The 25,080-nt window shown below is 39.4% G+C and overlaps 1 protein-coding gene across 1 annotated transcript; it reads right to left on the bottom strand.

The window, feature by feature from the left end:
- Positions 1-653: 653 nt before the first annotated feature.
- shcbp1 (SHC SH2-domain binding protein 1) lies at positions 654-24,595 on the bottom strand (the record flags this gene model as incomplete). Its single annotated transcript, XM_032510486.1, is given in 12 exon segments — positions 654-740; positions 1,550-1,633; positions 1,635-1,669; positions 3,814-3,945; positions 5,429-5,549; positions 6,758-6,935; positions 7,042-7,272; positions 7,363-7,458; positions 7,596-7,804; positions 15,602-15,717; positions 15,836-16,021; positions 24,220-24,595. Coding segments are annotated over 12 exon segments (1,638 nt in total), but the record flags the coding sequence as incomplete, so codon positions are not given.
- Between the last annotated feature and the right edge of the window lie 485 nt (positions 24,596-25,080).

Genomic DNA, 25,080 nt, shown 5'->3' with positions numbered 1-25,080 from the left:
TTGTCAGCAGCCAGTCATGGTAACTGGCAATTGGCAATTTGGCATTGTGTGCTTTGATTAATTTGGCATGCAGTTGCCAAATGTCAGTCTTAATTTAGATTTTAAGGATAACTCAATTACCTGCATTTGCTTAACACGGTTTAGAAGAAGCAAAAAACAGGAGTAAAGTAAGTGCTGTATAGTGTATATAACCATGTGGACAAAAGTAATGATAGGCCAATACATTTGAAAAAGTAACTGATAAGTATTACATTTAAGAACGGAATTTAGTGTGTAGCCCTACCTTGTAAAGCTTTTTTCTTTTCTTTTTTTTTTTTTTTTAAAATAGGAAAATTAGTTTGGTTGTACTGTTCAGTAATGTGCAAAAAGGAATCATGATAAGATTGAGGATTATGATTCTGCCTGAAAACAATCATATTATCTTTAACCATATCGTACAGCCCTAGTTAGTAAGCACGTTAAGGGTGAAACGTGAGCATTCCGGCACCTGACTGTACAGTAAATACTGTGGTTGAGCATGTTGATTCACTAAATTATACACATCTAAATTATACAACTTTTCAAAATGAAGACTTTTCTTCATACCAACACTTTAGATAGTTTTCGTTTCTGATAAGCACAATTGATATAAGTGCCATCTCGTTATTTTTCACCTTGATGAGAACACCGTCTTTACAGTGATGGATACCGTTACCAACCAGACTGCAAACACTGCCAGGGTAAATCTCCACACCAGCCCCCTGCATACAAAACATAATATGACTGACCACATTTACATACTGAACATTTACATTAAAGTTACACATTACATAACATGACAATCTATTATGAGCTGTCTGCATAGGTTAGACAATAAATAATGTAAAAAAGATATGCAGTGTTTCCCATTAATTAACTTGTCTATGGCACCTTGCCATAGTTTGTTCCGCCAGTGCATTTGTGCATTTGCTTTATGCAAGATATCTCTTAGTCTAGTCAGTAAAGCCACCCCAAGTAGTCAAACAAAAAAGCCCCCACCCCACTGTACGCAAAGCGAGCACACACACAAGTTTATCGATGAACGGTGTTTGGCTTTCCTCCATTGCACTTAATGTTAAATGACGCAAAGTTTGTCAATTAGGATGTGGTAAGAGTTAGAATAGAATATAAATACTGAGTTGATCAATAAATACAAAATACAACAGTTCAACAGGTAACCACTTTTACTGAGACTCAGTGGTAGAGCGGTTGCCTACCAATTGGAAGGCAAGACACTGAACCCAGAGTTGCCCCCAATGCTGCACATCGGAGTGTCAATGTGTGTGAATGTGTATCTGATGAGCAGAACAAGAACTGAAGGCTTAGGTAGCAACGATTAGCTCCCGGTTAGCTCTATTATAAAGATATAGAGCGGATAAGACTGCCAAGGTGTGGTGCGCTAAAGTTACTATTACAGAGGGGAGGGGCTGGAGGCCACTGGTCTGTGTGCGCTAGTGTTTATGAATTTTTCTTTATTTGGACGATGCGCCAAAGTAGTACTTATGTTTTGGAAACACTGTATCACACTCACCTTAGAGCCATACAGGTCACACATGTTCATGGTGAGACGGGCTGATGTTCGTACAATCACCCCCGTGGTCTCACACTGTAGCACCACAGTTCTCCATGTTCATAGTCCCCTGACGCACACCTGACAGAAACAGAAACACACACAACACACAACCCCACACACACACACACACACACACACACCACACACAACACACACACACACACACAACACACCACACCACACACACACACACACCACACACACACACACACACACAACACACACACACAACACAACACACACACACACAACACACACACACACACACACACACACACAACACAAACAAAAGAGTGTATGACAACACAGATGGCTTCACTGTTACCAGTGATGCCAGATGATTACCAATCATGACATCAACACTGGTATTGTTTTCACCTTGTGAAACTGTGTGTTTGTGTCAAGAGTACCACAGAGACAGTTTTGTATACTTTGCTGGGTGTTTATATTTCTGTCCATGGAAAGATGTCACCGCAATAGCGTCAAAACCGTGCAAGAAGCAGTTGCAATACTGTCACACCTGGTTTGAGCCTATTGCGACATGGTCTCTAGTTTTATAATGTATATCGTACAGCAACATGGGAATAATAAAGCTGCAAGCAATGATAAACGTGCCCTCACTCCTCTGTGCGCGTTGGGGTTACTGGTGGATGCCGCTCCTTGCAACCGTGCATTTGCGCATCACTCAGACAATGCAAATTGTCCCCAAAGAAAAGGGAACTCCCTGCTGAGATCAATGATACCTCGCACAAGACTCTACGTCATACAGTTCCTTGGCTCTGAAATGGGGTGTGGCTAAAGCATACGGGACAGGCCAAACCATGACTAATGAAAACTGACCTCTCTGCTGAGTTCAATGATACCTCACACAATAGTCTACATCAAAATGGGTCATTAGTTATAATGGGGGCGTGGCTAAAGCATAGGGGAAGGGTCAAACCATCACCAATCAAAAGGGAACTTTCTACTGAGTTCAATGATACCTCCACAAGACTCTACCATAAAAGGGTCAAATCTGGTACTAAGTACACTTATGAGCATCCCTATGTTCGAACATGGTGTTTGTTATGGACAATCCATGACTAGCACAGAAGTCCAACAACAGACAACCACTCTGGTTCAGATCAGGGAGGCCGTTCCTCCCAATCACGCCTCCAAGTATCTCCATCATTGCCCACACTTGCGTTGAAGTCCCCCAGCAGAACTATGGAGTCCTCTACTGGAGCCCCATACAGGACTCCATTCAAGGTCTACAAGAAGGCCAAACACTCCGAACTCTTTTTTGGTGCATATGCACAAACAGTCAGAGTTTTCCCCCCCATCACCCGCAGGCGTCCACCGGGGTAAACTCCAACGCAGCGGCGCTCAGCAGACTTGTGAGGCTTCCTCCGGGCAGGGTCACTCCCTCTCTACTTCGATTATTATTATTATTATTATTATATTATTATTATTATTATTATTATTATGAAAGATTGTGGACATGTCTTAACAGACAGGATAACAAATTGCATTCGTAAGGTATAGTGCATCGCATTACACATAACGTTCGGCGTCCTTGAGTGCCAAGAAAGGCGTCTTTAAATAAAATGTATTATTATTATTAACGTTGCATCAATTAAAAACTAGTAGGCTAATAGGCTACACCTGTTCAAGCCATAGGCGGCACCCAAATGAATGACCCCCTAAGAGTTTGCGATAGCAAAAAATTTTATACATTAATGCACGAAAGAACCCAGAAAAGAACACTACTTATCTCCCTTACACATAAAGCTAACAAATCAATCATACCCCAAAGGTAAGGCAGGCCAACAGATTGGCCTACCTTACAATGGAGACTTACTGTCTCAATTGTGTCACTATAATGCAGACCGTTTAGACCGTTCTTTAGTACTCCAGACGTGTGTTTTTTCACAAACAGGCTAATGAGACAAGCGTGTAGCTAGGCTACAGCATAAACAAAGCAAAATTCATGGCTGACACATCTTCTTGAGCTGTTACTGATTGAGACACAGGAAGTTCTCAAAAACACTATTAGGTCTGTAAACATTAAACATCACAAAATTCACATTCATTCAGCAGACCCAATATTCGTAGCTGCCTTACAAAAAGAAAAAGGGATACTATTCCTATCCTTGAAAAATAATCGTTAAAATTAAGCATTTTCCAAACTTTCAGACAGAGTCTTGTCTACTTCATACAAACTTGGATTCATGTATACTCACACAGAATGCCCTCAATAGCATCGTGTTGGATAAACTTGATGTTAGAAAGTCTGACATCAGCTCCAGTGGACTCCACAAATGTGTCACCTTTGTTTTTCTTCTCAATCACCACCTCATCAGGAAGCCCAAAGCCTGGCACAAAGAAAACACAAGAACACAGGCAATGTGCTGGAAACCCAGAGTGACTTTGAGCCCTCCTCCAACAGGAGTTTAATTAACACATCCAGATACAGCACAGCTCAATTCAATTGTACTTAATTTGTCTTTCAAGGGGCAATTTGAGGCAACCCAGTTTAAATACACAATGGACATTTAAAAAAAAAAATAGGGATGTCCTGATCAACTTATTTGACACTCCAATCCAATTTTTTAAATTTAATATATGCCAATACTGAGTTCCAATCCATAACTTGGAGTTGCTCAGATAATAGAGCTGCACAAGTTTTTTGTTTTTGTTTACAAAAATAACTAACTAAAAAACAAAAATGTCTTAAGCTTAATACATTTAACTTGTGCAGCAAATTGGTCTTTTCTCTCAACACCAAAACAGTTCCAAAAAATAAAAACTTAACTTTAGTTACACTTAAGTCAATATTTTATAAAACTAAACTTAGTGACACCTCTTCAATCAAATATTGACTATGAGGCAATAGTCAATCTTTCATTTTCTTTTTGTGTGGAGAATTGGAGTAATCTACTTCTCTAAAAAAGGGTGACTAAGAAAAACAGACTATTTTACTTGTTGCCAAGGGCTGGCAAGCTACAAGACGCTGTCTTGGTTTAAAAGTGCCGGCTTCCAGGAGTCTGGTGGTGTTTCCGTGGCGCAGAGCATGTGTGACTAAAGGAGGCAATCGCTACTACTACTAATCTGATGTAAATGATTGGAGTAAGGTAATTGGGATAAATGTTGATCCTTGATCAGTTAGAAAATGCCAAAATTGGCTCTGATCAGATACTTTGATTGGGACATCTTGATCCCTAGTCAAAAAGTGTCAAGGCGTTATCCCTCTAGAAGAAGAAAACAACTTCCTTCTCTTTTGTCCACATACACAAAATACATTTGAGGACTTTGGTGGACATCTCTTTAGCCAATAATTTTAGAGCTAAAGCTAACAAAACCATTAACAGCTGGTTCTTGCCCGTTTGAACATGAAAAAGTTAATTCAACAAAATGACTATGTCCTTAGTGTACCTAGAGAGACAGCTGATCCTTTTTCAAAGCTACATGTATTTCACTAAAATACAGTTTTTCATTAAATCATAGCTGTTAACACAGCAGGTTTGAATGATTTCATTTAAAAAAAAAAAGAAGAAAAAAGTGTTGCACACTCTGGCTCCCTTGCATATCTCCATTTATTCTGTTTACGTTTCTCTAAAATGACAGACAGTAGCCCACATGTTCCTGCATCATGGCTCCATATGATTTAAAAAAAGACATGACATCAGATCATGTTACAACATTGTGATTGTTATATTTACTAACACAGTCATGTATATAAGATAAAGGGGAAAGGGCAGAAATCAAGGTAATGACAATTTGAGGTAATGACTGATTTACAAATGCTGTCTCAAAAAACAAATCCCTCTGAAAAACACAGTGGAATCAGCTTTGTACCTTCTACAGTGATGGAGTCTGGTAGGAAGATGGAGCTGCTGACCCTATAGATCCCTGGGAGAACAATGACCATGTCACCCTGATGGCATGTTTCCACCGCTGACACTGGGTCTTTATGGAACTAAACACACACATTAAACACACACAGAATTTCATTTTATTAAATATTTAATACATCTTGAATAAATATGCCTATGAAATAAACCCTGAAATTAATGAGCAGTTATGAAGGGGTCCACGCATCCCCCCCGCACAAGTCGGCCATGGTGAGAGTTGGCCCTGACAACCTGCAGAGCTTGCAAAAAAAAAAAAAAGCAATCCCAAGAGCAATGGCGGTATGGCAAGCAAAAGGAAATACCGCAAGGAGTGATCTGCAAGGTCTGTAGTACATTGCCATTGCAAATTTCCCATTTACATTGATTTAGTAATAGAACAAAATGCATCTACATTGATTATAGTGCCCCCTTTTGGTTGAGCTACACCAAATTTGGAACCAGGCCTCAGATCAGCATCCTAAACAAGCAAATTTAAAATTTTCCATTACATGTTTAACACACACTCTGTAAGTGTATTGTCCTGATGAGGTGAGGACCACAATGGAAATAAGTCCTGGACTTTGTGTTTATATCCTCAATTGGATTTGATGTCTTTTCATGTAATAAAAGTAACTATTGTTATGAATTCATACAATAAATACAATTGAATTCAATTCAATTGTAACTATTGACCAATTCAATTGTCAATCGGGTTAAATCGGTTTGTGAAAGTACACCTGCAAATGGGCAAAATCATCCATAAACTGCACATTCATTTTGATATAGCTGATGTCCTTTTGGGTTTAGGGTATGGCTTCAAGAGGCTTTTTTTTTAAGTCCTAACAAGTAACATATGCCTAACAGATTTCATCCACTGCAGGGGCTACTTCTTTAAAATTCTGTAAGGGGCGCTAATGTACCATACGCACGGCGTAACTTTAAAGTTTGCTGTGCCGCCACAGCCAAGCCTTTCAATGCATACTCACAAAAACAGGCAATGGTCCAAAACATAAAATATAATAAAAATAAATACATGTTTAATTACAAATCAGACTTCCTGTTGAGTTTAGGTTATGGCTCCAAGAGGCTTTTTGTAAATCTGTTTGTGATACATATACCCACCAAATTTCATACATTTAGTTGTCACAGCAGGGGCTGTGTGTTAGATATTTTGCTATTGAGACATTTTCTTGTACCCACAGAGGAAAAGGAGAAGATGACCATCCCATACGTTCCCAAATACATGGACAAGGAAGACAATTACTATCTCTCTGTAAGCATGTGTGGTACTGACCTGAATCTCAGTGTCCTCAGAGCAACACTGTGGCAGCAGTCTGTCACTAAGGAGGGACTGGAGCTGGATAGTGCTGCAAGAGGCTGTGACCACATGGATCACCTTCATACCTGATGCTCTGAGTCCACGGCTCTGCACACACTGTTGTCTGGCATTGCCTCTGTAGCCCAGCACATACCTTGAGATGAAGTGATTAAGTCAAGGAAGATGAAGATATTCAGGGAAGAGGAAGTAACACGTAATGACATAGGGCATTTGATAAACAACCTCAATACCTCTCTTACCTCAACAGAGGGTTCTCAATAATGTGCAGCTTGCGTTTTAACATCTCCAGCTGGTCGTAGAGCTTCAAGCCTTCCACCATGGATACATTATCCAGCTCTGAGTCTGAGTCAGTGCTGAGGCCACAACGCAACACAGAGAACTGCTGGAAGCACTGAAAGCAGTTTTCCAGTAAGGACTGGTACTCTGCCACCAGGCCTGCGGGGACTCTGTTTTCTAAGTTGTCGTAGTAGCTGAGAGAAGACACATTTTCAAATAGAGAATGGCAATGCAACAACACTTAATAAATACTACATTATCACTCAGACACAAAGTGTACTCACAGCCTGAGACGAGGCTCCACACAACGAACAAAGTAGTCAAAGTCATCATCTTCATCTTCCTCATCCCACTGCCTCCAGATGTGTTTATAGAAAAACCTGAAAATAGAAGGAATGAAAGAGGAGAGAGGGGAAGAGAAAATTATGGCACAACTGGGCAGTAATTCTGAAACTTTAATAATTAAAAATGTGGACAAACAATAACTCCAGGCACAGGATCAACCCAGGAGTCCCACCTGAGGTGCTCAAGAGCAAGGGCGGTCTGATCAAAGTCCCCAGACTGCTCGTAGACCACTTGGAGCTCCAGCAGATGGACTTTGTGCTCAGTGGCCTCCAGCAGAGAATTCATGGCCTCCTCAGTGAGTTCACAGCCTCTGGTGTCGCACTGCAAAGGCAGCACCAGCCTCACACACGCCTTCAGATCCTTCAAGTCCACATCATACACCTGAAATCATAAGTAGCTCTTCAGCACTAACATAGGAAATTATAAACGGATGTTCACTGGAAATTGGTTTTACCGAACTTTCTCTGGAGTTAAAGATTTATTTTGGCAGCTACTCAACAAAAATGTGTGTGTGTCACATCAATGAGTAAATGTTAACTACCTTCAATCCAAATCTTCAGCAAATTTTTTAAATAATGAAAAAGGAAAATTAGTGCATCTTCCCATTGACTACCGTTTTGTGGATGGAAATGTACCTCCATAGGGCTGCAGCTATCAATTATTCTAGTAATTGAGTATTCTGTTGATTATTCCATCAATTAATCGAGTTATTGAATAAGAAATACTTTTACTTAGTAAATAGCACTAGTAAATATACAAAAGAGAGGTTTCCTTTTTAGAAAAAGTAACATTAGGCTACTCCTCACAATGTTTTGTATTCATAACACTATTATATTGTACAAATTTGCTACAACAGTAATAACAGTTAGCTTATTTAAGTCCCTCCTAAATTTTTCAATTTAGAAGCAAAATGTGCTCCTTGGGAAAAAGATCAGGCTGCCCGATTCATACTAGTCAAATGAACTGGACTTTTTGGTCAAGTGTAGTCAGATGTGAAAGCCCTCCCTTCCCTTACGGCATTATATTTTGAATTGTTCCCTGCCAACAGAATTTATTATTTTCCTTTACATAAATTAAGACGTTTTCACCATACATTTGTGTCTATAAAAGTATCAGGATGCAGGAAATTAAGTCTTTGACACTCAAAATTTCATTGAGGAAGACACCCCAGACCCCCACTTCATTTGTGTCCCCCCAAAGGCACATTCTGAACGATACTGTGTTTTAGCATTGACATAGCAATGTGTGCATGCATCACATTGCAGGACTTTGTGATGTAAACGCTAAAACATTCTTTTACACGATTATTACCGGCCGACCCTTCCCCTTTAAGACAGATAGCCATGTGGGCAATGTGTGGACGTGACGTTAGTCAGAATGGGTTTGTTATAGGAAATGAGGCTCTCCGTGTGTAGAAAAGTACTGTAAGCAGTGGCTCCCCCTGACAGCGATGTGCATAGTTTTTGATGGGTAGTGAAACTATTGTAGTCAGTGTTTTATGTTCGCTGCAAAGACAAACTAAATCACCTGATTTATGCAACATAATCAATGTCTCCTGCCCATTTTCCCCTGCAGAAAGCTGCTATCAGCCAGGCTAAAACTAATATAGTTAGCCTAAAGAAACAAGAGGTCCGTCCATCCCAACCTACGTTACGGTTCGGCACCGCAACGCTGGAAACGTAACACTAATCTACAACAGAAGTCTGTGTCTAATGCAACGTAATTAACACTGATTTAATTGTTCTTGGATACACAGAGTTTGTTGCTAGTGCTCGTGACATGCAGGTCTGATCAATTTATTAAACAAACAAGCTGGCCCCGCTAGTCGACCACAACCTGAAATTTAGAGGAAGCAATATGCCATACACTTTTGCCTGGATTGATAGTATTATATGAATACAATGGTGTCATGCAAGTCAACCAGCCTATTTCTACCTAATTCCCCTCTCCAAAATCACTTCAAAAGAGTAACGTTAGTCACAGCGCTTATTTGCTTTGGTGTTTGAAGAGCATTGAAGTTCAACAAAGAATGGTTCACATTAGGAAAGATCCGTTTTAATTTTAGCTTCTATGTAGATGCACTCCCCTACAAAATCACCGCAGTAGTCAAGAAAGATTTATTATTTCCAAATAGAGCTATTTATGTCATCTTTTAAAATTACTTCACACACACACACACACACACACACACACACACACACACACACACACACACACACACACCACACACACACACACACACACACACACACACACCACACACACACACACACACACACCACACACACACACACACACACACACACACACACACACACACCACACACACACACACACACACACACACACACACACCTAATGATTCTTTTGAAATAAGATTTTCCAGTTGTGTAAGTTTTGATTTGTTGTTATATATTAAAAAGTGGTTGCCAAAGGGGGCAACCAGAGACCACAAAATGGTTGCCAATTGACTCAATCGATCAAACCTTTACTGTCGAGCCTTGGACTTGCTAAGGTCAAGGCAACTTTATTTCTACAGGACATTTCAGCAACAGGTTAATTTAAAATAGTTTACATTAAAGAGCAGTGTAAAAACATAAAAAATCAAAAGGCTAAAATAGAATGTAAATGTGCTTTTCCAGTCTTAACAACTGCTCAAAGTGCTTTTACATCTACAGGAAACATTCACCATTCATACACATTCATACACTGTGGCCGGGGCTTCCGTACAAGGTGCCACCTGCTCATCAGATAAACATTCACACACACTCCGATGCGCAGCACAAGGACACTTCGACAATGACTGCAGGGGCGGGGATCGAACCACCAACCTTCCGATTGGCAGGCAACCACTCTACCACTGAGCCACAGCCGCCCCATTGAGCCACAGATACAAATACAAGAATAAAAGTTGCAGTGAAAGAACAGTTATTTAACAGGTTGTGGGGACTGTTTCTATTGTGTGGAGTTTAAAATCTTCTAAATAAATAAATTGTTATAAGGAAATCTGGAATCCTTATTTTTTCTTAAACATAGTTGAAATGACGTACCAACGACTGATTGCGAAGCTGTGTCAAATCTAACAGAATGTGATGAGAAGCTTTTAGTTAGTTACCTTTATTCATTAAAAAAATGTTCTTAATGTCTGTCCTTTATAGTTGTATCCCTTAAGTGTCAAACATGTTTTATATGTATTTAAGTCTCTCCTCAATTTCACAGCCTTTTTTTGAGATTGTTGCAACACAAAATGCCTGATTTTGCGGGAGCTCTTGTAAAAGAAATTGCACAAAAAGTGAAAAAAGTAAAAATGTATTTGCCGTACATGTGATGTCAACCAGTGACGTGCAGTCAGGGTAGGCAAGCTAGGCACCGCCTACCCTGTCAAAATTCAAACATAAAAATATTTATTAAATACATTTATTTAATTTGTATTTGTATTTTTACTGTTTATTCTCGTGATTTATACGTGTGTTATTCCAATTATTTAGACGGTACGATGACAAATGTAGCACTTACTTATTATCAAATAGAACAAAATGGTAGAATAAGCTGTCTTTACTGTCCATTTAAGCGATTAACCAATGTTGCGCATGCCCACTTTGATCCTGTATTCTTTAACATGTACGGCAAAAAGCACAACTCTGCTGTGCCTTTGCACGTAAATGTGTTATGCCAGTAATCTTCTCCGTTATATTTCAAACATGGACCAATTAAAATAGAGATATTACTGGACCTTTGCGTAAGTGTGAAAAATAGGACATTCTTCTATTCATATTTTTTATGCGAGGTGTGTTTAATTAAAAAGAAAAGTAGAAACTACAGATATACAGGGAAAAACTTAATGACTGTCAATGAGCAAATTTGTAGTCTTTCAGAGTTTTTTTTCCCGTTTCCCTCACCTGCGTCTTTTGAAAACAGCTGACAGTAGATTGACGTTTTCACAGCGCTGTGCCAGCTCCAAAAAACTAAAGGAAAAACCAATTTCAAAGTCTCACCCATGACTCATACAATCCTACGCCGTGTGTGCGCAGCATGTGTAGCCAGTTAAAAAGATGCATTCCACGGCACAAGGCTCTGCAAACGGTAAGCATACATTACGTTTTAAATGTAGTCAAAATGTAAGGGGCTCTCTAAAGGGTGGCTTTATTTTACGTTGAAAAAGCCAGGTAAAACAGTAAATCACCATTGAATAAAAATGTCTTCTTAGGCATTTAGGAGTGGGGGCAGGGACTGCTTTAAAGAGTCAAAGTACAGGTTTAGCAAGGCAGTGAGAAATGCTAAAGACTCCCAACAACTACAGCTAATGACCTTGTTCCTGTTTGGAAAGCCCTTAAGACAAATCCCAAACTATAAACCAATTGGCCCCTCATCCAACAACCTCCACACCTTTTACCGTCATTTTGAAAAACAATGCAGTTGTGATAATATCCCTGTGACGCTATTCACTAGCTCCACCCCAGCAGGGACCGAGGATTGTTCATCACTCCCCCCTCCACAACACCCTGAAGATAATAGCGCTGTCTCAGTTGGTCAATTAGAAATTTAGACTTCTATTTCAGAATGTTGTTCTTGACGAATGATTGTTCTAAAGCTCTTTGATTAGTAAAATAATCTCGTAACAATGAGTCCAGTCTGGTGAACTCAGCTTCAAGGTTTTGCAGTTTCCGTGACGCGCATTAGAGCAGTACAGTATGGTATTGCTCCTTATAAAACCTTTTCTTGCATCCCACAATATCCTGGGGTCTTCTACAGAGCAAACATTAAATTTATGCAAAAAACAGTGATATAGCATTCATTTTTCAGTAAAGCAGTATTGAAGTGCTATCTAACTGCATGTAACTGACCAAGGGTGGCGGCGCAAAGGACCCCTTTATGGTCAGATAATGCCATTGGAAAAAGATTTATGTATCCCTAAGAAGAAGAAATAATGATAGAATCTATTGGCTAAACGGCCAGTATCTGCCTGCAGCAAATGTGTCTCCTGTAATGCAATGCCAACATTTCTCTTTTTTAGTAAGGCCAGAGTTCTGGTACGTTTAAGAGGAGCATTCGGTCCGCCACAATTTGAAACTGTTGGACTTTAAAATGTTATATGTGTTTAAACACTGGGTATGAGTTGCAATCCAGACGATACATTTGCAAAAGCATTATTTCAAGATAAAGGAAGACATGTTGGTCATGCATTAAGTTGTTTGTAATACTCCTTTCTTTTAAGATAAGGGGATCTGGTACATTCAATCATAATACAGCCTCCCCTAGATGTGTCGGAAGTAATTGATTGTTAGGGCCTTTTCCTGAGTCTGTTTTCATTTCATCTGTTACAGCTCACTTATCTTTTGCTTTTAAAGTCCTGAACTGAGAAGTCATAGATCTACAGTCACATTCCAATCTAAGAGATAACGATTAAGTATACAAACACATCACCTCACTGTGACCCCAAAACTCCACCCTTTGTGAATAAATCTAGGGGTGAAAGAGCCAAAGGGTCAGACAACTTTGGAGGAGAGCCGTGTTGGGTTGATTCTTTATTTGTCTCTAGAATATTCTAATAAAGAAGGATTCACACATCAACATCTGAGATTCTGACTGCTAATTGATTGAACCCTGAGACCGGAGCAGGTTTTAGCTCCAACAATTTGGCGCCCAACGTGGGGCTCGAGGAAGGCACGAACCCATCCTTGAGTAAGTGAACAACTAGGACGAGACGCGTCTCCACATTCAGCCCGGGCACAAAAAAAGGTAAGAGGAACCTGTTAATATCAAATCTGCAACATTGGATATTTACAAAATCTGAATGTGGAACGGATCTGTATCCTAGTTGCTAAAAGTGACAAATTTGTGAAAGATATTGATGTGTGAAAAAGCTAAGTGTTGATGTGTATAGTTTAAAGTTTTGAAACGTAGTACTTGCAAAAAAAAGGTATGAAGACGTAGTGCTTACAGGAAGATATCACACGCGGGATATTTCTCCATAAAGTAGAGCATGAAGGGCACCGCTAAATTGGAAAATTAGTAGCGGGAAGAGAAGTAGTTAATAAACCAGACGAAAGGTAGTGTATTTCAAAGAGGGAATACACGAAGGGGTAGCCTCCAAAGAGACGTGAACGTAGTTTCTAAATTGGGAAATAGAAATGAAAGTAGTCTGTGCATGAATCAGATGAAGGGTAGTGTATTTAAAGAAAAATACATGAAGGTGTAGGATCCGGAGGGTGAACGTAGTTTCTAAATTGGGCCGTAGAAATGAAAGTAGTCTGGTGAATCAGATGAAGGGTAGTGTATTTACAAAGGGATACATGAAGGTGTAGCGTTCGGGAAACGTGAACGTAGTTTCTAATTTGGGTAATAGAAACGAAAGTAGTCTGAAAAATAAATTTAAAAAAATAAAATAAAAAGAAATAGTATGGCGGAGGCTAAGACACAGGAGGCAGGTTGGTTAGAATCAGGACCGTATAAACCGTGGTCGGAACAACTTCAATTAACATTGAAATATGTGGGTCTGTCCACCCACGGAAAGGACAAAGATAATAAATTGAAAGAAGTCCAACAAAACCAAAAATGAAAGATCACCTATTAACAATTAAGCTGCGTTCCAAATGACGGCATTTGTGGAAATTGCTACTGCTTTCATTCTGTTAGATCCTAACAATACTGTATCCAAAAGTGTATCCCTGATCTTCAGGGCTACTGGATGAAGCAGGAAAAAATCCAGACCCTTGACCCTGAAGCCACGGTTCAATAAAAAGCTTTGCGTCTTTTTAACATGTAGTTGCTGTAATCATAAGCAAATTTTCCGGCCCTTAATGACGAGCTGGGATTTACGTGCAGCTTGTGGAATTGACCGCCTGGTTGTGTAACAACGCACTTTGAAAATAAGCGTGCGACTGGTAGTGGTATTATTCTTTTGGCTATCACTGTAAATTCGGTGGGCTTTTAGAATCTCTATCAGGTCATGGGTGTCAAGAATACTTGAGTTGCTTTCCCCAGTAGTTTTTAGGCCGTTCACGTCCGATCTGAAACAGCCAAGGCTTGCATTCAGAGATGCTAGTTGAGCATGGATAGCAGTTAGCTTGTTATCGTTCTCAACATCCACCTGTTGAATCTGAGAATAGCGTGGCTCAAGGAAGCTTTCTCTAGTACTGCCTTTGCAATAGCGTCAGTATTGTTGCATTGTGTTTTGCCTTTGGCGTTCCTCCTTAAGTAACTATATCGAGTATACAGTTAGGGCTGCACAATTAATCAAATTTTAAAATCACAAACACAATTTTGGCTTTCCACGATCAAATTTGCGTGATCGAGCAATATTTTAAATGCTTCTTTTCGTTCATAAAACGCTCCGGGTTTTTTGCAAAGCCAATCTATTGCTCCATAAACCACTGTCTGATCATGTGCCAGTCAGAGTTAGCTGCACCCGCAGCTTAGTTTCTAGATGTAGACAGTCACGGAAGATAGAGTAAGCCATTTCCCCATTCACTCAAATACGGCTCCCAGCAACAGTTTTAATTGTTATTAACACAGCTGTATATTGTTAAGCATAAGAGACAAATCTGTATCTGTACCAGTGTTTTCCTGGCTTTGACCTTAAACTGAACATTTAGCCCACTTTGTTAAAATAAAACAATAATAATAATAATAATAATAATAATAATAGTAAGTATATATTGTGTATTGCCATTCAGCCGAAAAATACAGTTACAATTTTTAGTCCTGGACTAGTAGAAGATCTCCAGCACAATGTAGATGCACAGTATGGATGTGAATGCAGTTTAAATAGCCTATAGGCTATTTAACAACTGCTTTATGTGACATTAAAATTTGTTATGGTTAAAATCAATAAATAATCATGATAATTAATAGTGTTCTCAATATTGATCACAATAATAATGATTATCATTTTGGCCATAATCATGCAGCCCAAGCTAGGAACTACGCCTCAAGCTGCCATCTCCGTCCAGCCGATCATGTAACTCTGACATCGGCCAAACTGTATAAGGTCTCTTTATAGTCATACAACGAAATGCAGTTGTAGTCCTTTTATGCTATACAAGAACAATTCAACTGTTACTACAGACATGCAACGTAACCACAGACTCACATTGCTTGCAGTTCAAAATGCACAATTATAAAAAAACACAGCATTTAAAAAATTAAAAAAAAAACATGTCTGAAACTTGGTCTAACCTCCACCAGGACATCAAAGACGTTAGTCGACCACAAAGCCAACCAATCACAAGGTTCCACCACCTTCTCCAGGTAGTCTGCTGTGAAGGCCTTTACCTCAGATGGCTTACAGTCTCCTACACATAAATACATACAAATGTACACATTAGTACATGAACTAAAATCAGGAATGTAATGACTCAGAATGACTGATATTATACTTAAGTCTGAATATTAAAGATTGTCTGTAGTCACCGAGCATGTAGTCCTGGTACGCCTTGAATCTCTCATAGAACAGCAGGTGGCTGGTCTGGAAGGTGTCAGGAAGACTTGAATTTTCAGTTCCATGGCGCTCACATCTTTGCAGCCTAGTCCCTGACTTTTCAGAGTTAAAATGGTCTGTACCACTATCTTCATCCTCCTCTTCATTCTGAAACAGAGCTGTTGAGAAAATTGTATGCATTACTAAATGTTGTGTTGCAATCTGAATAAACTGACCAAGCTAACTTTATCATGCCAATAACTGACACATTTGGTTATTTTGTGAATCTAAAAAGAATGTACTTTTTGGAAGTTATGTTATCCTAAGATGCTACAGTGAGGCCGCTTACATAGTTGATTGCTTTTGAGTGGACAATGCTAGAGATTAGCCTTGCCGCAGGAAGTCGGTGTTACATGGTGTTGGGGCCAATTACATGACTTGCCCACCACCCTCAAGCTTCCCCCCCCCCCCTGGATGGTTTCAAGGTAATAGTAGGTAGCTTACGTTAGCAGATAAGCCTGTTGAAAAAAAATCTAGAGGAAACACTGCAATACTAACATTACAACATTATCACAATTAAGCGTTTGTTTGAACTTCACTTTCAGAGAATCTGGCGGGACCGTGGTAAAGTTAGTTTTATATTTGACGTTGTAGGGCTGCACAATTATGGCCAAAATAATATTCACGATTATTTTTGATCAATATTGTGATCATGATAAATTATCACGAGTTGTTGATTTTAACCAAAACCTTATTTTATTGTCACATAGGCTATTTATAACTGCTTTCACATCCATATCATTCTACATTCATCTTATGTTGAAGTCGTATGTTGTATAGACATACAGCTGCAACATATGTAAATGAAAATTAGCAATCTGAAATAAATAGTGTAGGATATTTTTTAATGTATCTCTGAGAGAGCTTCACTTGTTTTCAATAATAACTGATTAAAAGAGCTGGGGAGAGAGGGGGAGTGCGATGGACGATACTCAGAGCGATGGCTGACCCATTATGAACGGATCCAGCACAGGTCGAATGGCGGGTAAGCGAAGTTACACACGTTGTGTGTATGAAATGTCTGTATCGTCACTGCGCTGCATTTTTATGAACTATGATATTCTGGCCATGGGTCACATCTCTTGCAGGTTCAGCAGGCTCCGTCTCACACGCTATTACTCTACGAACAGAAGTTTGTTGCATTCAATAACTTCTGTTTTTTTGCCGTGGTGGCCGAGATAGCAGAGTTACCAGTGAAAACACTGGTACAAATACAGGTTTGCCTCTCCTGCTTAACAATGTACAGCTGTGTTCATAACAATTAAAACTGTAGACAAATGTCAGAAGTGTGGAGCGGCGCCGCTGTGTGGCAGGGCTGCACGGAGTAAGAAGAGCACGTAAAAGAAAGATCCAACACAGGCACGGCTTTTCAGTAGAAATGGGTCATGTAATGCAAAATTAAACCCTATCCATATAAATAACATTGCAGTGGATGCGAGGACATTAGGTGCCCCAGTGCGTCCTAGAGGAAAAATATTACTTGCGCCCTAGAGCCCTGTGAGTTAACAGACACTACCTAGCACTGGTCACAGTTGTTGTCTGAAAAACAACAGACAGGACGAAGTGTTGCATTTACTAGTAAACCATGAGACCGACTGCTATCTGTTGAATTTTCCTCCCGTTGCTCTGTCCTCTGTGACTGTCTGCATCTAGAAACTAAGCTACGCAGTGCAGGAAACAATTGACTGGCTCATGATCAGACAGTGGTTTACGGAGCGGTAGATTGACTTTGCAAAAAAAAAAAAAAAAAAAAAAAAAAATGGAACGTTCTAAGAAATTACGCATTTAAAAAAATAAAAAACACTTGATCACGCAAATTTGATTGTGAGCACTAAACAAAAGACAATTGAAAAACCGTGTGGCATTTGCCAAGGCCCACAGCCTGCTAACAGGATGGACACTGGAGAAGTGGAAGAAAGTGGATTTTTTAGATGAATCTTCTGTTGAATTACACCACAGTTGCCGCAAATATTGCAAGAGACCTACTGGAAGTCGCAAGGATCCAAGATTCACCCAGAAAACAGTGAAGTTTGGTGGCGGAAAAATCATGGTCTGGGGTTACATCCAGTATGGGGGTGTGCGAGAGATCTGCAGGGGGGAAGGCAACATCAATAGTCTCAAATACCAAGAAATCTTAGCTACCTCTTATATTCCCAACCATAAAAGAGGCCAAATTCTCCAGCAAGATGGTGCTACATCGCATACTTCCATCTCCACTTCAAAGTTCCTCAAGGCGAAGAAGATCAAGATGCTCCAGGATTGGCCGGCCCAGTCACCAGACATGAACATCATTGAGCATATGTGGGGTAGGATGAAAGAGCAAGCATGGAAGACCAAACCAAAGAATATTGATGAACTCTGGGAGGCATGCAAGACTGCTTTCCTAGCTATTCCTGATGACTTCATCAATACATTGTATGAATCCTTGCCAAACCGCATGGACGCAGTCCTTCAAGCTCATGGAAGTCATACAAGATATTAAATTTGAATCTCGCGGCACCACTATTTAATTTGCTGACATATTTTAGTATTTGTAGTAAATTTGTTCAATTTATGTATGGGCGACAAAACTTTTGTCTTGCCAAAATTTGACCCGTCTTGTTTAAATAATAAATCTTTATTTAGTGAAACTAATTTTTTTCAGTGCATTGAACATCGTTTGGGAGGGTTTTAGCTTTTCATATGAGCTATTTCTTACACCAATTGATTAATTAAAAGTCAGGTTAATAGCAGGTGTTTCTACAAAATAGATAAGCGACAAGACTTTTGTCAGGGACTGTATATTTATAAGTATGAGGGGCAAACCTGTATTTGTACCAGTGTTTCCGCGGGTAACTATCGCGGCGGCCACGGCGAAGAACACAGAAGAAGGTATTGAATGCAACTAACTTCAGTTGGTAGAGTAATAGTGTGAGACGGAGCTGCTGGACCTGGACCTGGGCCAGAGATGTGACCGATGGCCAGAACATCATAGTTCATAAAAATGCAGTGCAGTGACGATCCAGACATTTCATACACACGATGTGTATCCGCCATTCGACCCGTGCTGGACCCGTTTATAATGAGTCAGCCGTCTCTCTGTGAGTAGCGTCCATCACACTCCCTCTCGCAGTTATAAATAGCCTATGTGACGATAAAATTTGTTTTGGTTAAAATCAACAAATAATCGTGAGAATAATCGCGATCAAAGTTTTGATCAAAATAATCGTGATTAACATTTTGGCCATAATCGAGCAGCCCTAGTTACAACACTTCAATACTTAGCCGGCCTTCAGTTTCAGGTAGGCAGGACTTGAGTGTTTTATAAGCTACTGCGGTAATACCATTGCAGCATGTTGCTACAGAGATGTAAGATGATGTAGTCCTGGCAGCCAATGTTGATAAATTCTGCCCATTTCCGGGTCACATTACTCCTGAAACAATTTAGGTTATGTAGTACTTGGTTTAAAAGCCGTTATCTTTTATTTTTTGACTCTTGAAAGTGCTGCTATATTCTATTATTATCCACTGCTAAAACTGCTGCGCCACTCCATTAGAATCTAAAGTTAGACTGCTGTTAACTATTAAGTAGCAGCAGACTAACGCTAGATATCTGTAATCTTGGGATCCAACGTTGGTCATTCCTCCCCAATTCCTGCTGGGACTGTCCGGTTGTGTATTTGGTTTATATGGAGCCCCCCTGGGGTCAGCGGATTAATATCCCTGCTCTCGGTTTAATAAAACTGTGAGCAGATTCATAATCCGCGCTCTCGGTTTTATAAACGTGAGCAAAGTAGGAAAGATAGAAAGTCACGGATTCAAACTTCTGGGATCAATTACTCTAAAGCGAAATTATATTAAATCACACATGACGAATCTTTACTAATTTAGTAAGGTTAACAATGAGCTACAAACAAATGTTTATTAAAACGAGCCGTCCTACATCTTGGAGAAATGACATTGGTCTATAGTAGCAGCCGGAGGCTGATAAACTACAACACCGAAACAAAAATATCTCTTAATTTAATGATTGAATACGGTAGTGTCTGCAAACTTACCTTAAATATAACTTGTCTCCTCCTAGTTGTACTACAGCATTTACTGTTAAAAAATAAGTTTGGAGACACTACCTTATTTAATCGCGCACAGCAGAGGTGGGGGCTTCTTCTTTGGTGTATATTCAGGGTGGCATTACTGACTGAAGAGATAAACTTAGCTGACGCAATGGCACAAATCACAACGATAGATCTTATGTCTTATCTCGGTTTTATAAAGCATACAGTATTACGTTTGACAGTCTAGTTAGAAACTATGTGTCACACTGCACAGCATCATGTGAGCTGAAAAAATTAATCAGTTAATAAAACTATTTTGATAATTGATAAATTCCAGAAGAAATGCCAATAAAATGCTTGTTCTCACTCCATAGTCAATTAAATATTTTCTCGATTAATCTTTAAAATGTCAGAAAAGTTTGAAAAATGTGGATCAGTGTTTCACAAAAGCCCAAGATAACGTTCTCAAATTTCTTGCTTTATCCACAACTCAAAGATATTCAGTCACAGGAGAGAAGAAACTAGATCATATTCACATTTAAGAAGCTGGAATCTATTTTTTTTTTTTGCCTTAAAAATGACTGAAGTCAACTTATCGATAATCATAATAGTTGGCGGTTAATTTGAAAGTTCACAACTAATCGATTAATCTTTGGAGCTCTAAACGTTAGTGCAGGGTTTTTCCTGGCTAGAATGGGCCTTTGGGGTGGGATTAAGCACGGAAGTAAGCATAATAGGTCGGCGTACAATTAGGGCAATTTTTTTTTCAATCTTTTACCTTATTTCCAGACAATTTGATAAACAAAATGTATATTATGCCTGAGTAAATCAAATCCCAATTAACAAAACAATAATATTTAGACAAATCAGCAGCAGCCTGACTCTGGAAGTAAAACTGAGATTAGCTCTCATATTTGAGTTTATGTTCTACTTGTTCAAGGGTTGTTTGGTAAATTGCTCTTAACACATTTGGAGAGGATTTTAATTGCCATTTTTATACTCAATTCTTCATTATGATCATCATCATCATTTTGTGGCAGGGATTTTCCTTTGGGGATAGCTTAAATAAATTTTTTGGGGGGTGCAAAATTCCTTTATGCAGGAAAAACACTGTAGTGATGGGGTGGTACTGCTGACACTGAAATGCTAATTTCATTTTCATCACCCTTGCAAACTGTTACAGCATGCACTAATGGCCAGTTTTGAATCATGTATCATTAATTGATTTATTCTTGGAAAGCAGACATTTTGTCTTTCAGTAGGCTTGTTTGAGATGAACCAGGTCTGTGCAGAATCAATCACCATTGATCGCCGCCCAATGCATTCTGGTTAGATTTGCATCAGACTTGCTTTGACATCATGCACACATGGGCAACGATAACCTCATGAGACCAAGGCAGCCGCAGGCACATAGACAGTTAAGGAAATGGACTAACAGACCCCGTTGCTCTGGACGGACACCAGTGAAGGCCATTAGAAGCACTTTTCCGGTGATGGCTGAGCGTTACTGCGCAGCTTCCAACTGAGCTTGACGACAGAGCTGTGAAGTGAGCAACCTGTCTGAAAGTTGTACGTCTTCTGGTAGCTGTGCCAAGAGAAATCTCAATCACTCTGAATCTTGCAGAGAGATTGTAGGAATATGTAAGGATACAACGTAAGCACAGGCTAAGTATTACTAACTAAAACGCTAGTTAACGTTAGTAATTAAACCTGTCTGCGTGCTTCTCCTGACAAACAATACGGTGATTTGTCAACTATGCAACAGCAAGTTGCTTGGTCATAACACAATCATTAGCCTATTTTTACAAAAAAACGCCTGCTACGGCGCCATAGCATGGAGCCTTTTCATAAATTGTTGTGTTTCTTTAGAAATAAACAATGGACAACTTTTTAAACCCTTCCGATGTAAAGTTATTCATTATTTGTCAAAGTGGCGCAAAAATGAATGTCAGTCAATGGAATGCTAATGACTGGTGATTGCTTGGTAGCATTAAAATCTGAAGGCTGGCTTACTCCCTTGAGCAGGCAGCGAAGTTGCTTTTCACTAACTGCAAGTCCCAAGCTAACCCAGAGAATCCTGGAAACACTGGCCTCTCAGCTGATTGGTTCAGAATCTACTCAACATGAAATTTTATATAAACCTTTATTAATTTTGAATTGGAAGGATTTTAATGACCATTTGTCTGATTTAAAGTCTTATTCCGTACAAACCACGTGTGGCTGATAGTTACGTTTACAAATCAGATCAGTTCCTTATCTACAGTATCTGTTAATTAAAATCAGCAACAGTAGACAGTCGCATGTAGAGTCATTTTGAGAGCTACTCTGTCATAATTAAAACTGGAGACCGTGTACAAGCTGATATACGGGTCTGATAACATTTTATTAAATCGAAATCAGACCATTGTGTTTCTGTCACTTTACGTTCAGCCTGAATGTTGCATGAAACTGTCCAACTTAACAGCAGATTTTTGTCACCGCCCCCGGCTGCTGCCGCCTGCTCTCGTCCACTTCACAGTTGACGCGCAGACATCTCGAACGAGCAAGGTGTTATAGCAGACCTGGGCATCTTACGGCCCGCGGGCCACATCCGGCCCTTTGTGCGTCCCAGTCCGGCCCGCGTGTTGCCAATCAAAAATTACAAAATCTTTTAAAAATATATCTATGTCGAGTGTGCAATACAACGATGCTGCTTTTGTTTTGAAAAGGGTTATTTGTATTACTTCCGTGTGGACGTATGCACGTGCGTGATTGTGAGTGAAGGTGAACAGCGGCAATCACAAACTACAAAATACATTTTAAAAAACATCTATGTTGTGCGTGCAATACAACTGTGCTGCTTTTATTTTGAAAAGTGTTATTTACGGACGTATGTCCGTGCGTAACCTGTGAGTGAAGGTGCACAGCAACGAGTGATGCCCGGTTACCCCCGAGATGTCCTGTTACCCCAGAGATGTCCGCTCATGCTAAAAAAAGAAAAGTTGATGATGAATGCCGTGTTTTCAACAAGACATGGACTGCCAAGTACTTCTTTACAGAAATTAAAGATAAAGCCGTGTGCTTAATTTGTGGTGCACAGGTTGCTGTTTAAAGATTATAATTTGAATCGTCACTAGCTATACGACGAAGCATGAAGATAAATACCGGAATCTGTCTGATGACGCTCAAGGGAGGCTGATGGTTGATGGTAAAACTGCAAACCCAACTAGGACTTTTTACCAAACTTCACACCCCCAGAGATGCAGTTTCAATCAGCAATTCAATGATTGCTTTTTTTTTCTTATTTTAATTTCATTTTAATTTCACATAGCCTAATAAATATTTAAGGATTAAGAGTTTAAATAAAACCATCAAAAGTAATCTGCTTTTGTAAAAAGTTAAGTTAGGTTAAATGAAATTATTACCATTTATCTTACGGTATATCAAAAATAATGCTGAGCAAAATTTAATTGAAATATTGTCGATGTGGCCCCCCAGCAGTGCTCGGGTTGCTCATGCGGCCCTCGGTAAAAATTAATTGCCCACCCCTGTGTTATAAGGTGGATAAAACTGTGGGAAATAACTTAACGAAATGTGTTGTATCATGTAACGTTAGTTAACGTTACTTACCAGCGTTGGGTTAAGGCACAAACTCTGACTGCTATTTTCACGTTAATACAGAAAACATTGTTTAAAGGCTAACCGACTTAAACACAATTACGTTTGAATGTAACCCTTGTGTTGTCCTCCCGGGTCAAAAACGGACAAAGATTTGACATTGTTGTCACTTTTTCAGTTTTTTTGTTGTGTTTTCACTAACATCACCTTACTACCACTAGTTTTACACTATTTTTTGGAATTCATGGTCAATAGCCCTCATTTATATAGAATTATACCTAATATTTGAGTTAAAAAAGCAGAAATTATGAATTATTTTGACTAAAAGTTAAGATCAGAGGAAGATCAGATGAGTTTAGTCAGGAATGAAAGGGATCAATTGTATTTGCAAAGATCGTTGTATGGATTCCATCATTTTTTTGTGCTAATTTGGATACAAATGAACCCATATTTCAGATATAGACATTGATTAAAGGGGTCAAATTTCACCCGAGGACAACAGGAGGGTTAAAGTTACATCAGGCAATTGGCCTAACTTACTAAAGTTAACGCTGGTTTGAACCGGAATTCTTCACAACAGCAAAACTATTTACTGTAAGATTGGCTAGGCTAACTAGTAACACTGGCTAAGTTACAGTAACACTTGAGTATTTATATCAATGAATAACATTCAAAATGACACGGACCTTGAGTTATACCGGGCACATTTTGCCCCACTTCAATTCTTTCCTTTTCCATGTCGAGTTCAACCTTGACGTAGGACTCCAAATCAACCACCATGATGTCTGTCATCTCGTCCCCAGTTTTTCTCGTTCCTGCAGACGAGTTTTCCCGTGCTTCTTGCTCCATGGATAATTAAAACTAACTACTTAATACTTCGCCAAGTAAATATGTAGACCTAAACGGAATTACGTTCAGTAGAGCTACGAAGTTGTGTCGGTTGGGCAAATACACAGAAACGTAACTGCACACACCCAGTTACTTTCAAAATATTCCCGGTCTGAAGAGCTGCGGCCAATCAAAAAACGTACGACAGCAGGATGTCACGCCCCCAACTATCCAACCGCCTGTGAGCCAATGGAAAAAGAGAGCCGTCTAGGTCTATCCATAGACAGTTAAAGCAATGGACCAGAAGTATGGCAAGCCATTTTTATGGCAAGCCCTTTTAACATTTAAAAGCTAAGTTCGACTATCCGGAATTAACATTGTAGATAGCAATAACGTCTTTATGACTAGTCATAATTACATTTCGGATAGTTGCAATTGTCATTCAAGATATCTGTATCGTGATTGTGACTAGTCAAAACGACAGATAGAGATATCTGTAATTCAGTTTTGACTAGGCAAAACTGAATTAAAGATATCGGCAACACATATCCAGTCTAGCTTTTAAATGTTAAAATGGCTTGCCATACAACGTCATGCCCAGTAATTTGCACTAGTCATAATGACGTTTGAGATATCTTTAACTTTCATTTTGCCTAGTCAAAACTGAATTACAGATATCTGCAATTGTCATTTAAGATGTGTGACGCGTTGATTAACGT

This window comes from Etheostoma spectabile, unplaced genomic scaffold (assembly GCF_008692095.1).
Source record: "Etheostoma spectabile isolate EspeVRDwgs_2016 unplaced genomic scaffold, UIUC_Espe_1.0 scaffold00569816, whole genome shotgun sequence".
Lineage (NCBI taxonomy): Eukaryota > Metazoa > Chordata > Actinopteri > Perciformes > Percidae > Etheostoma > Etheostoma spectabile.
Note: the sequence above shows the minus strand (reverse complement) of the source record. Positions and strands in the feature narration are given on the sequence as shown.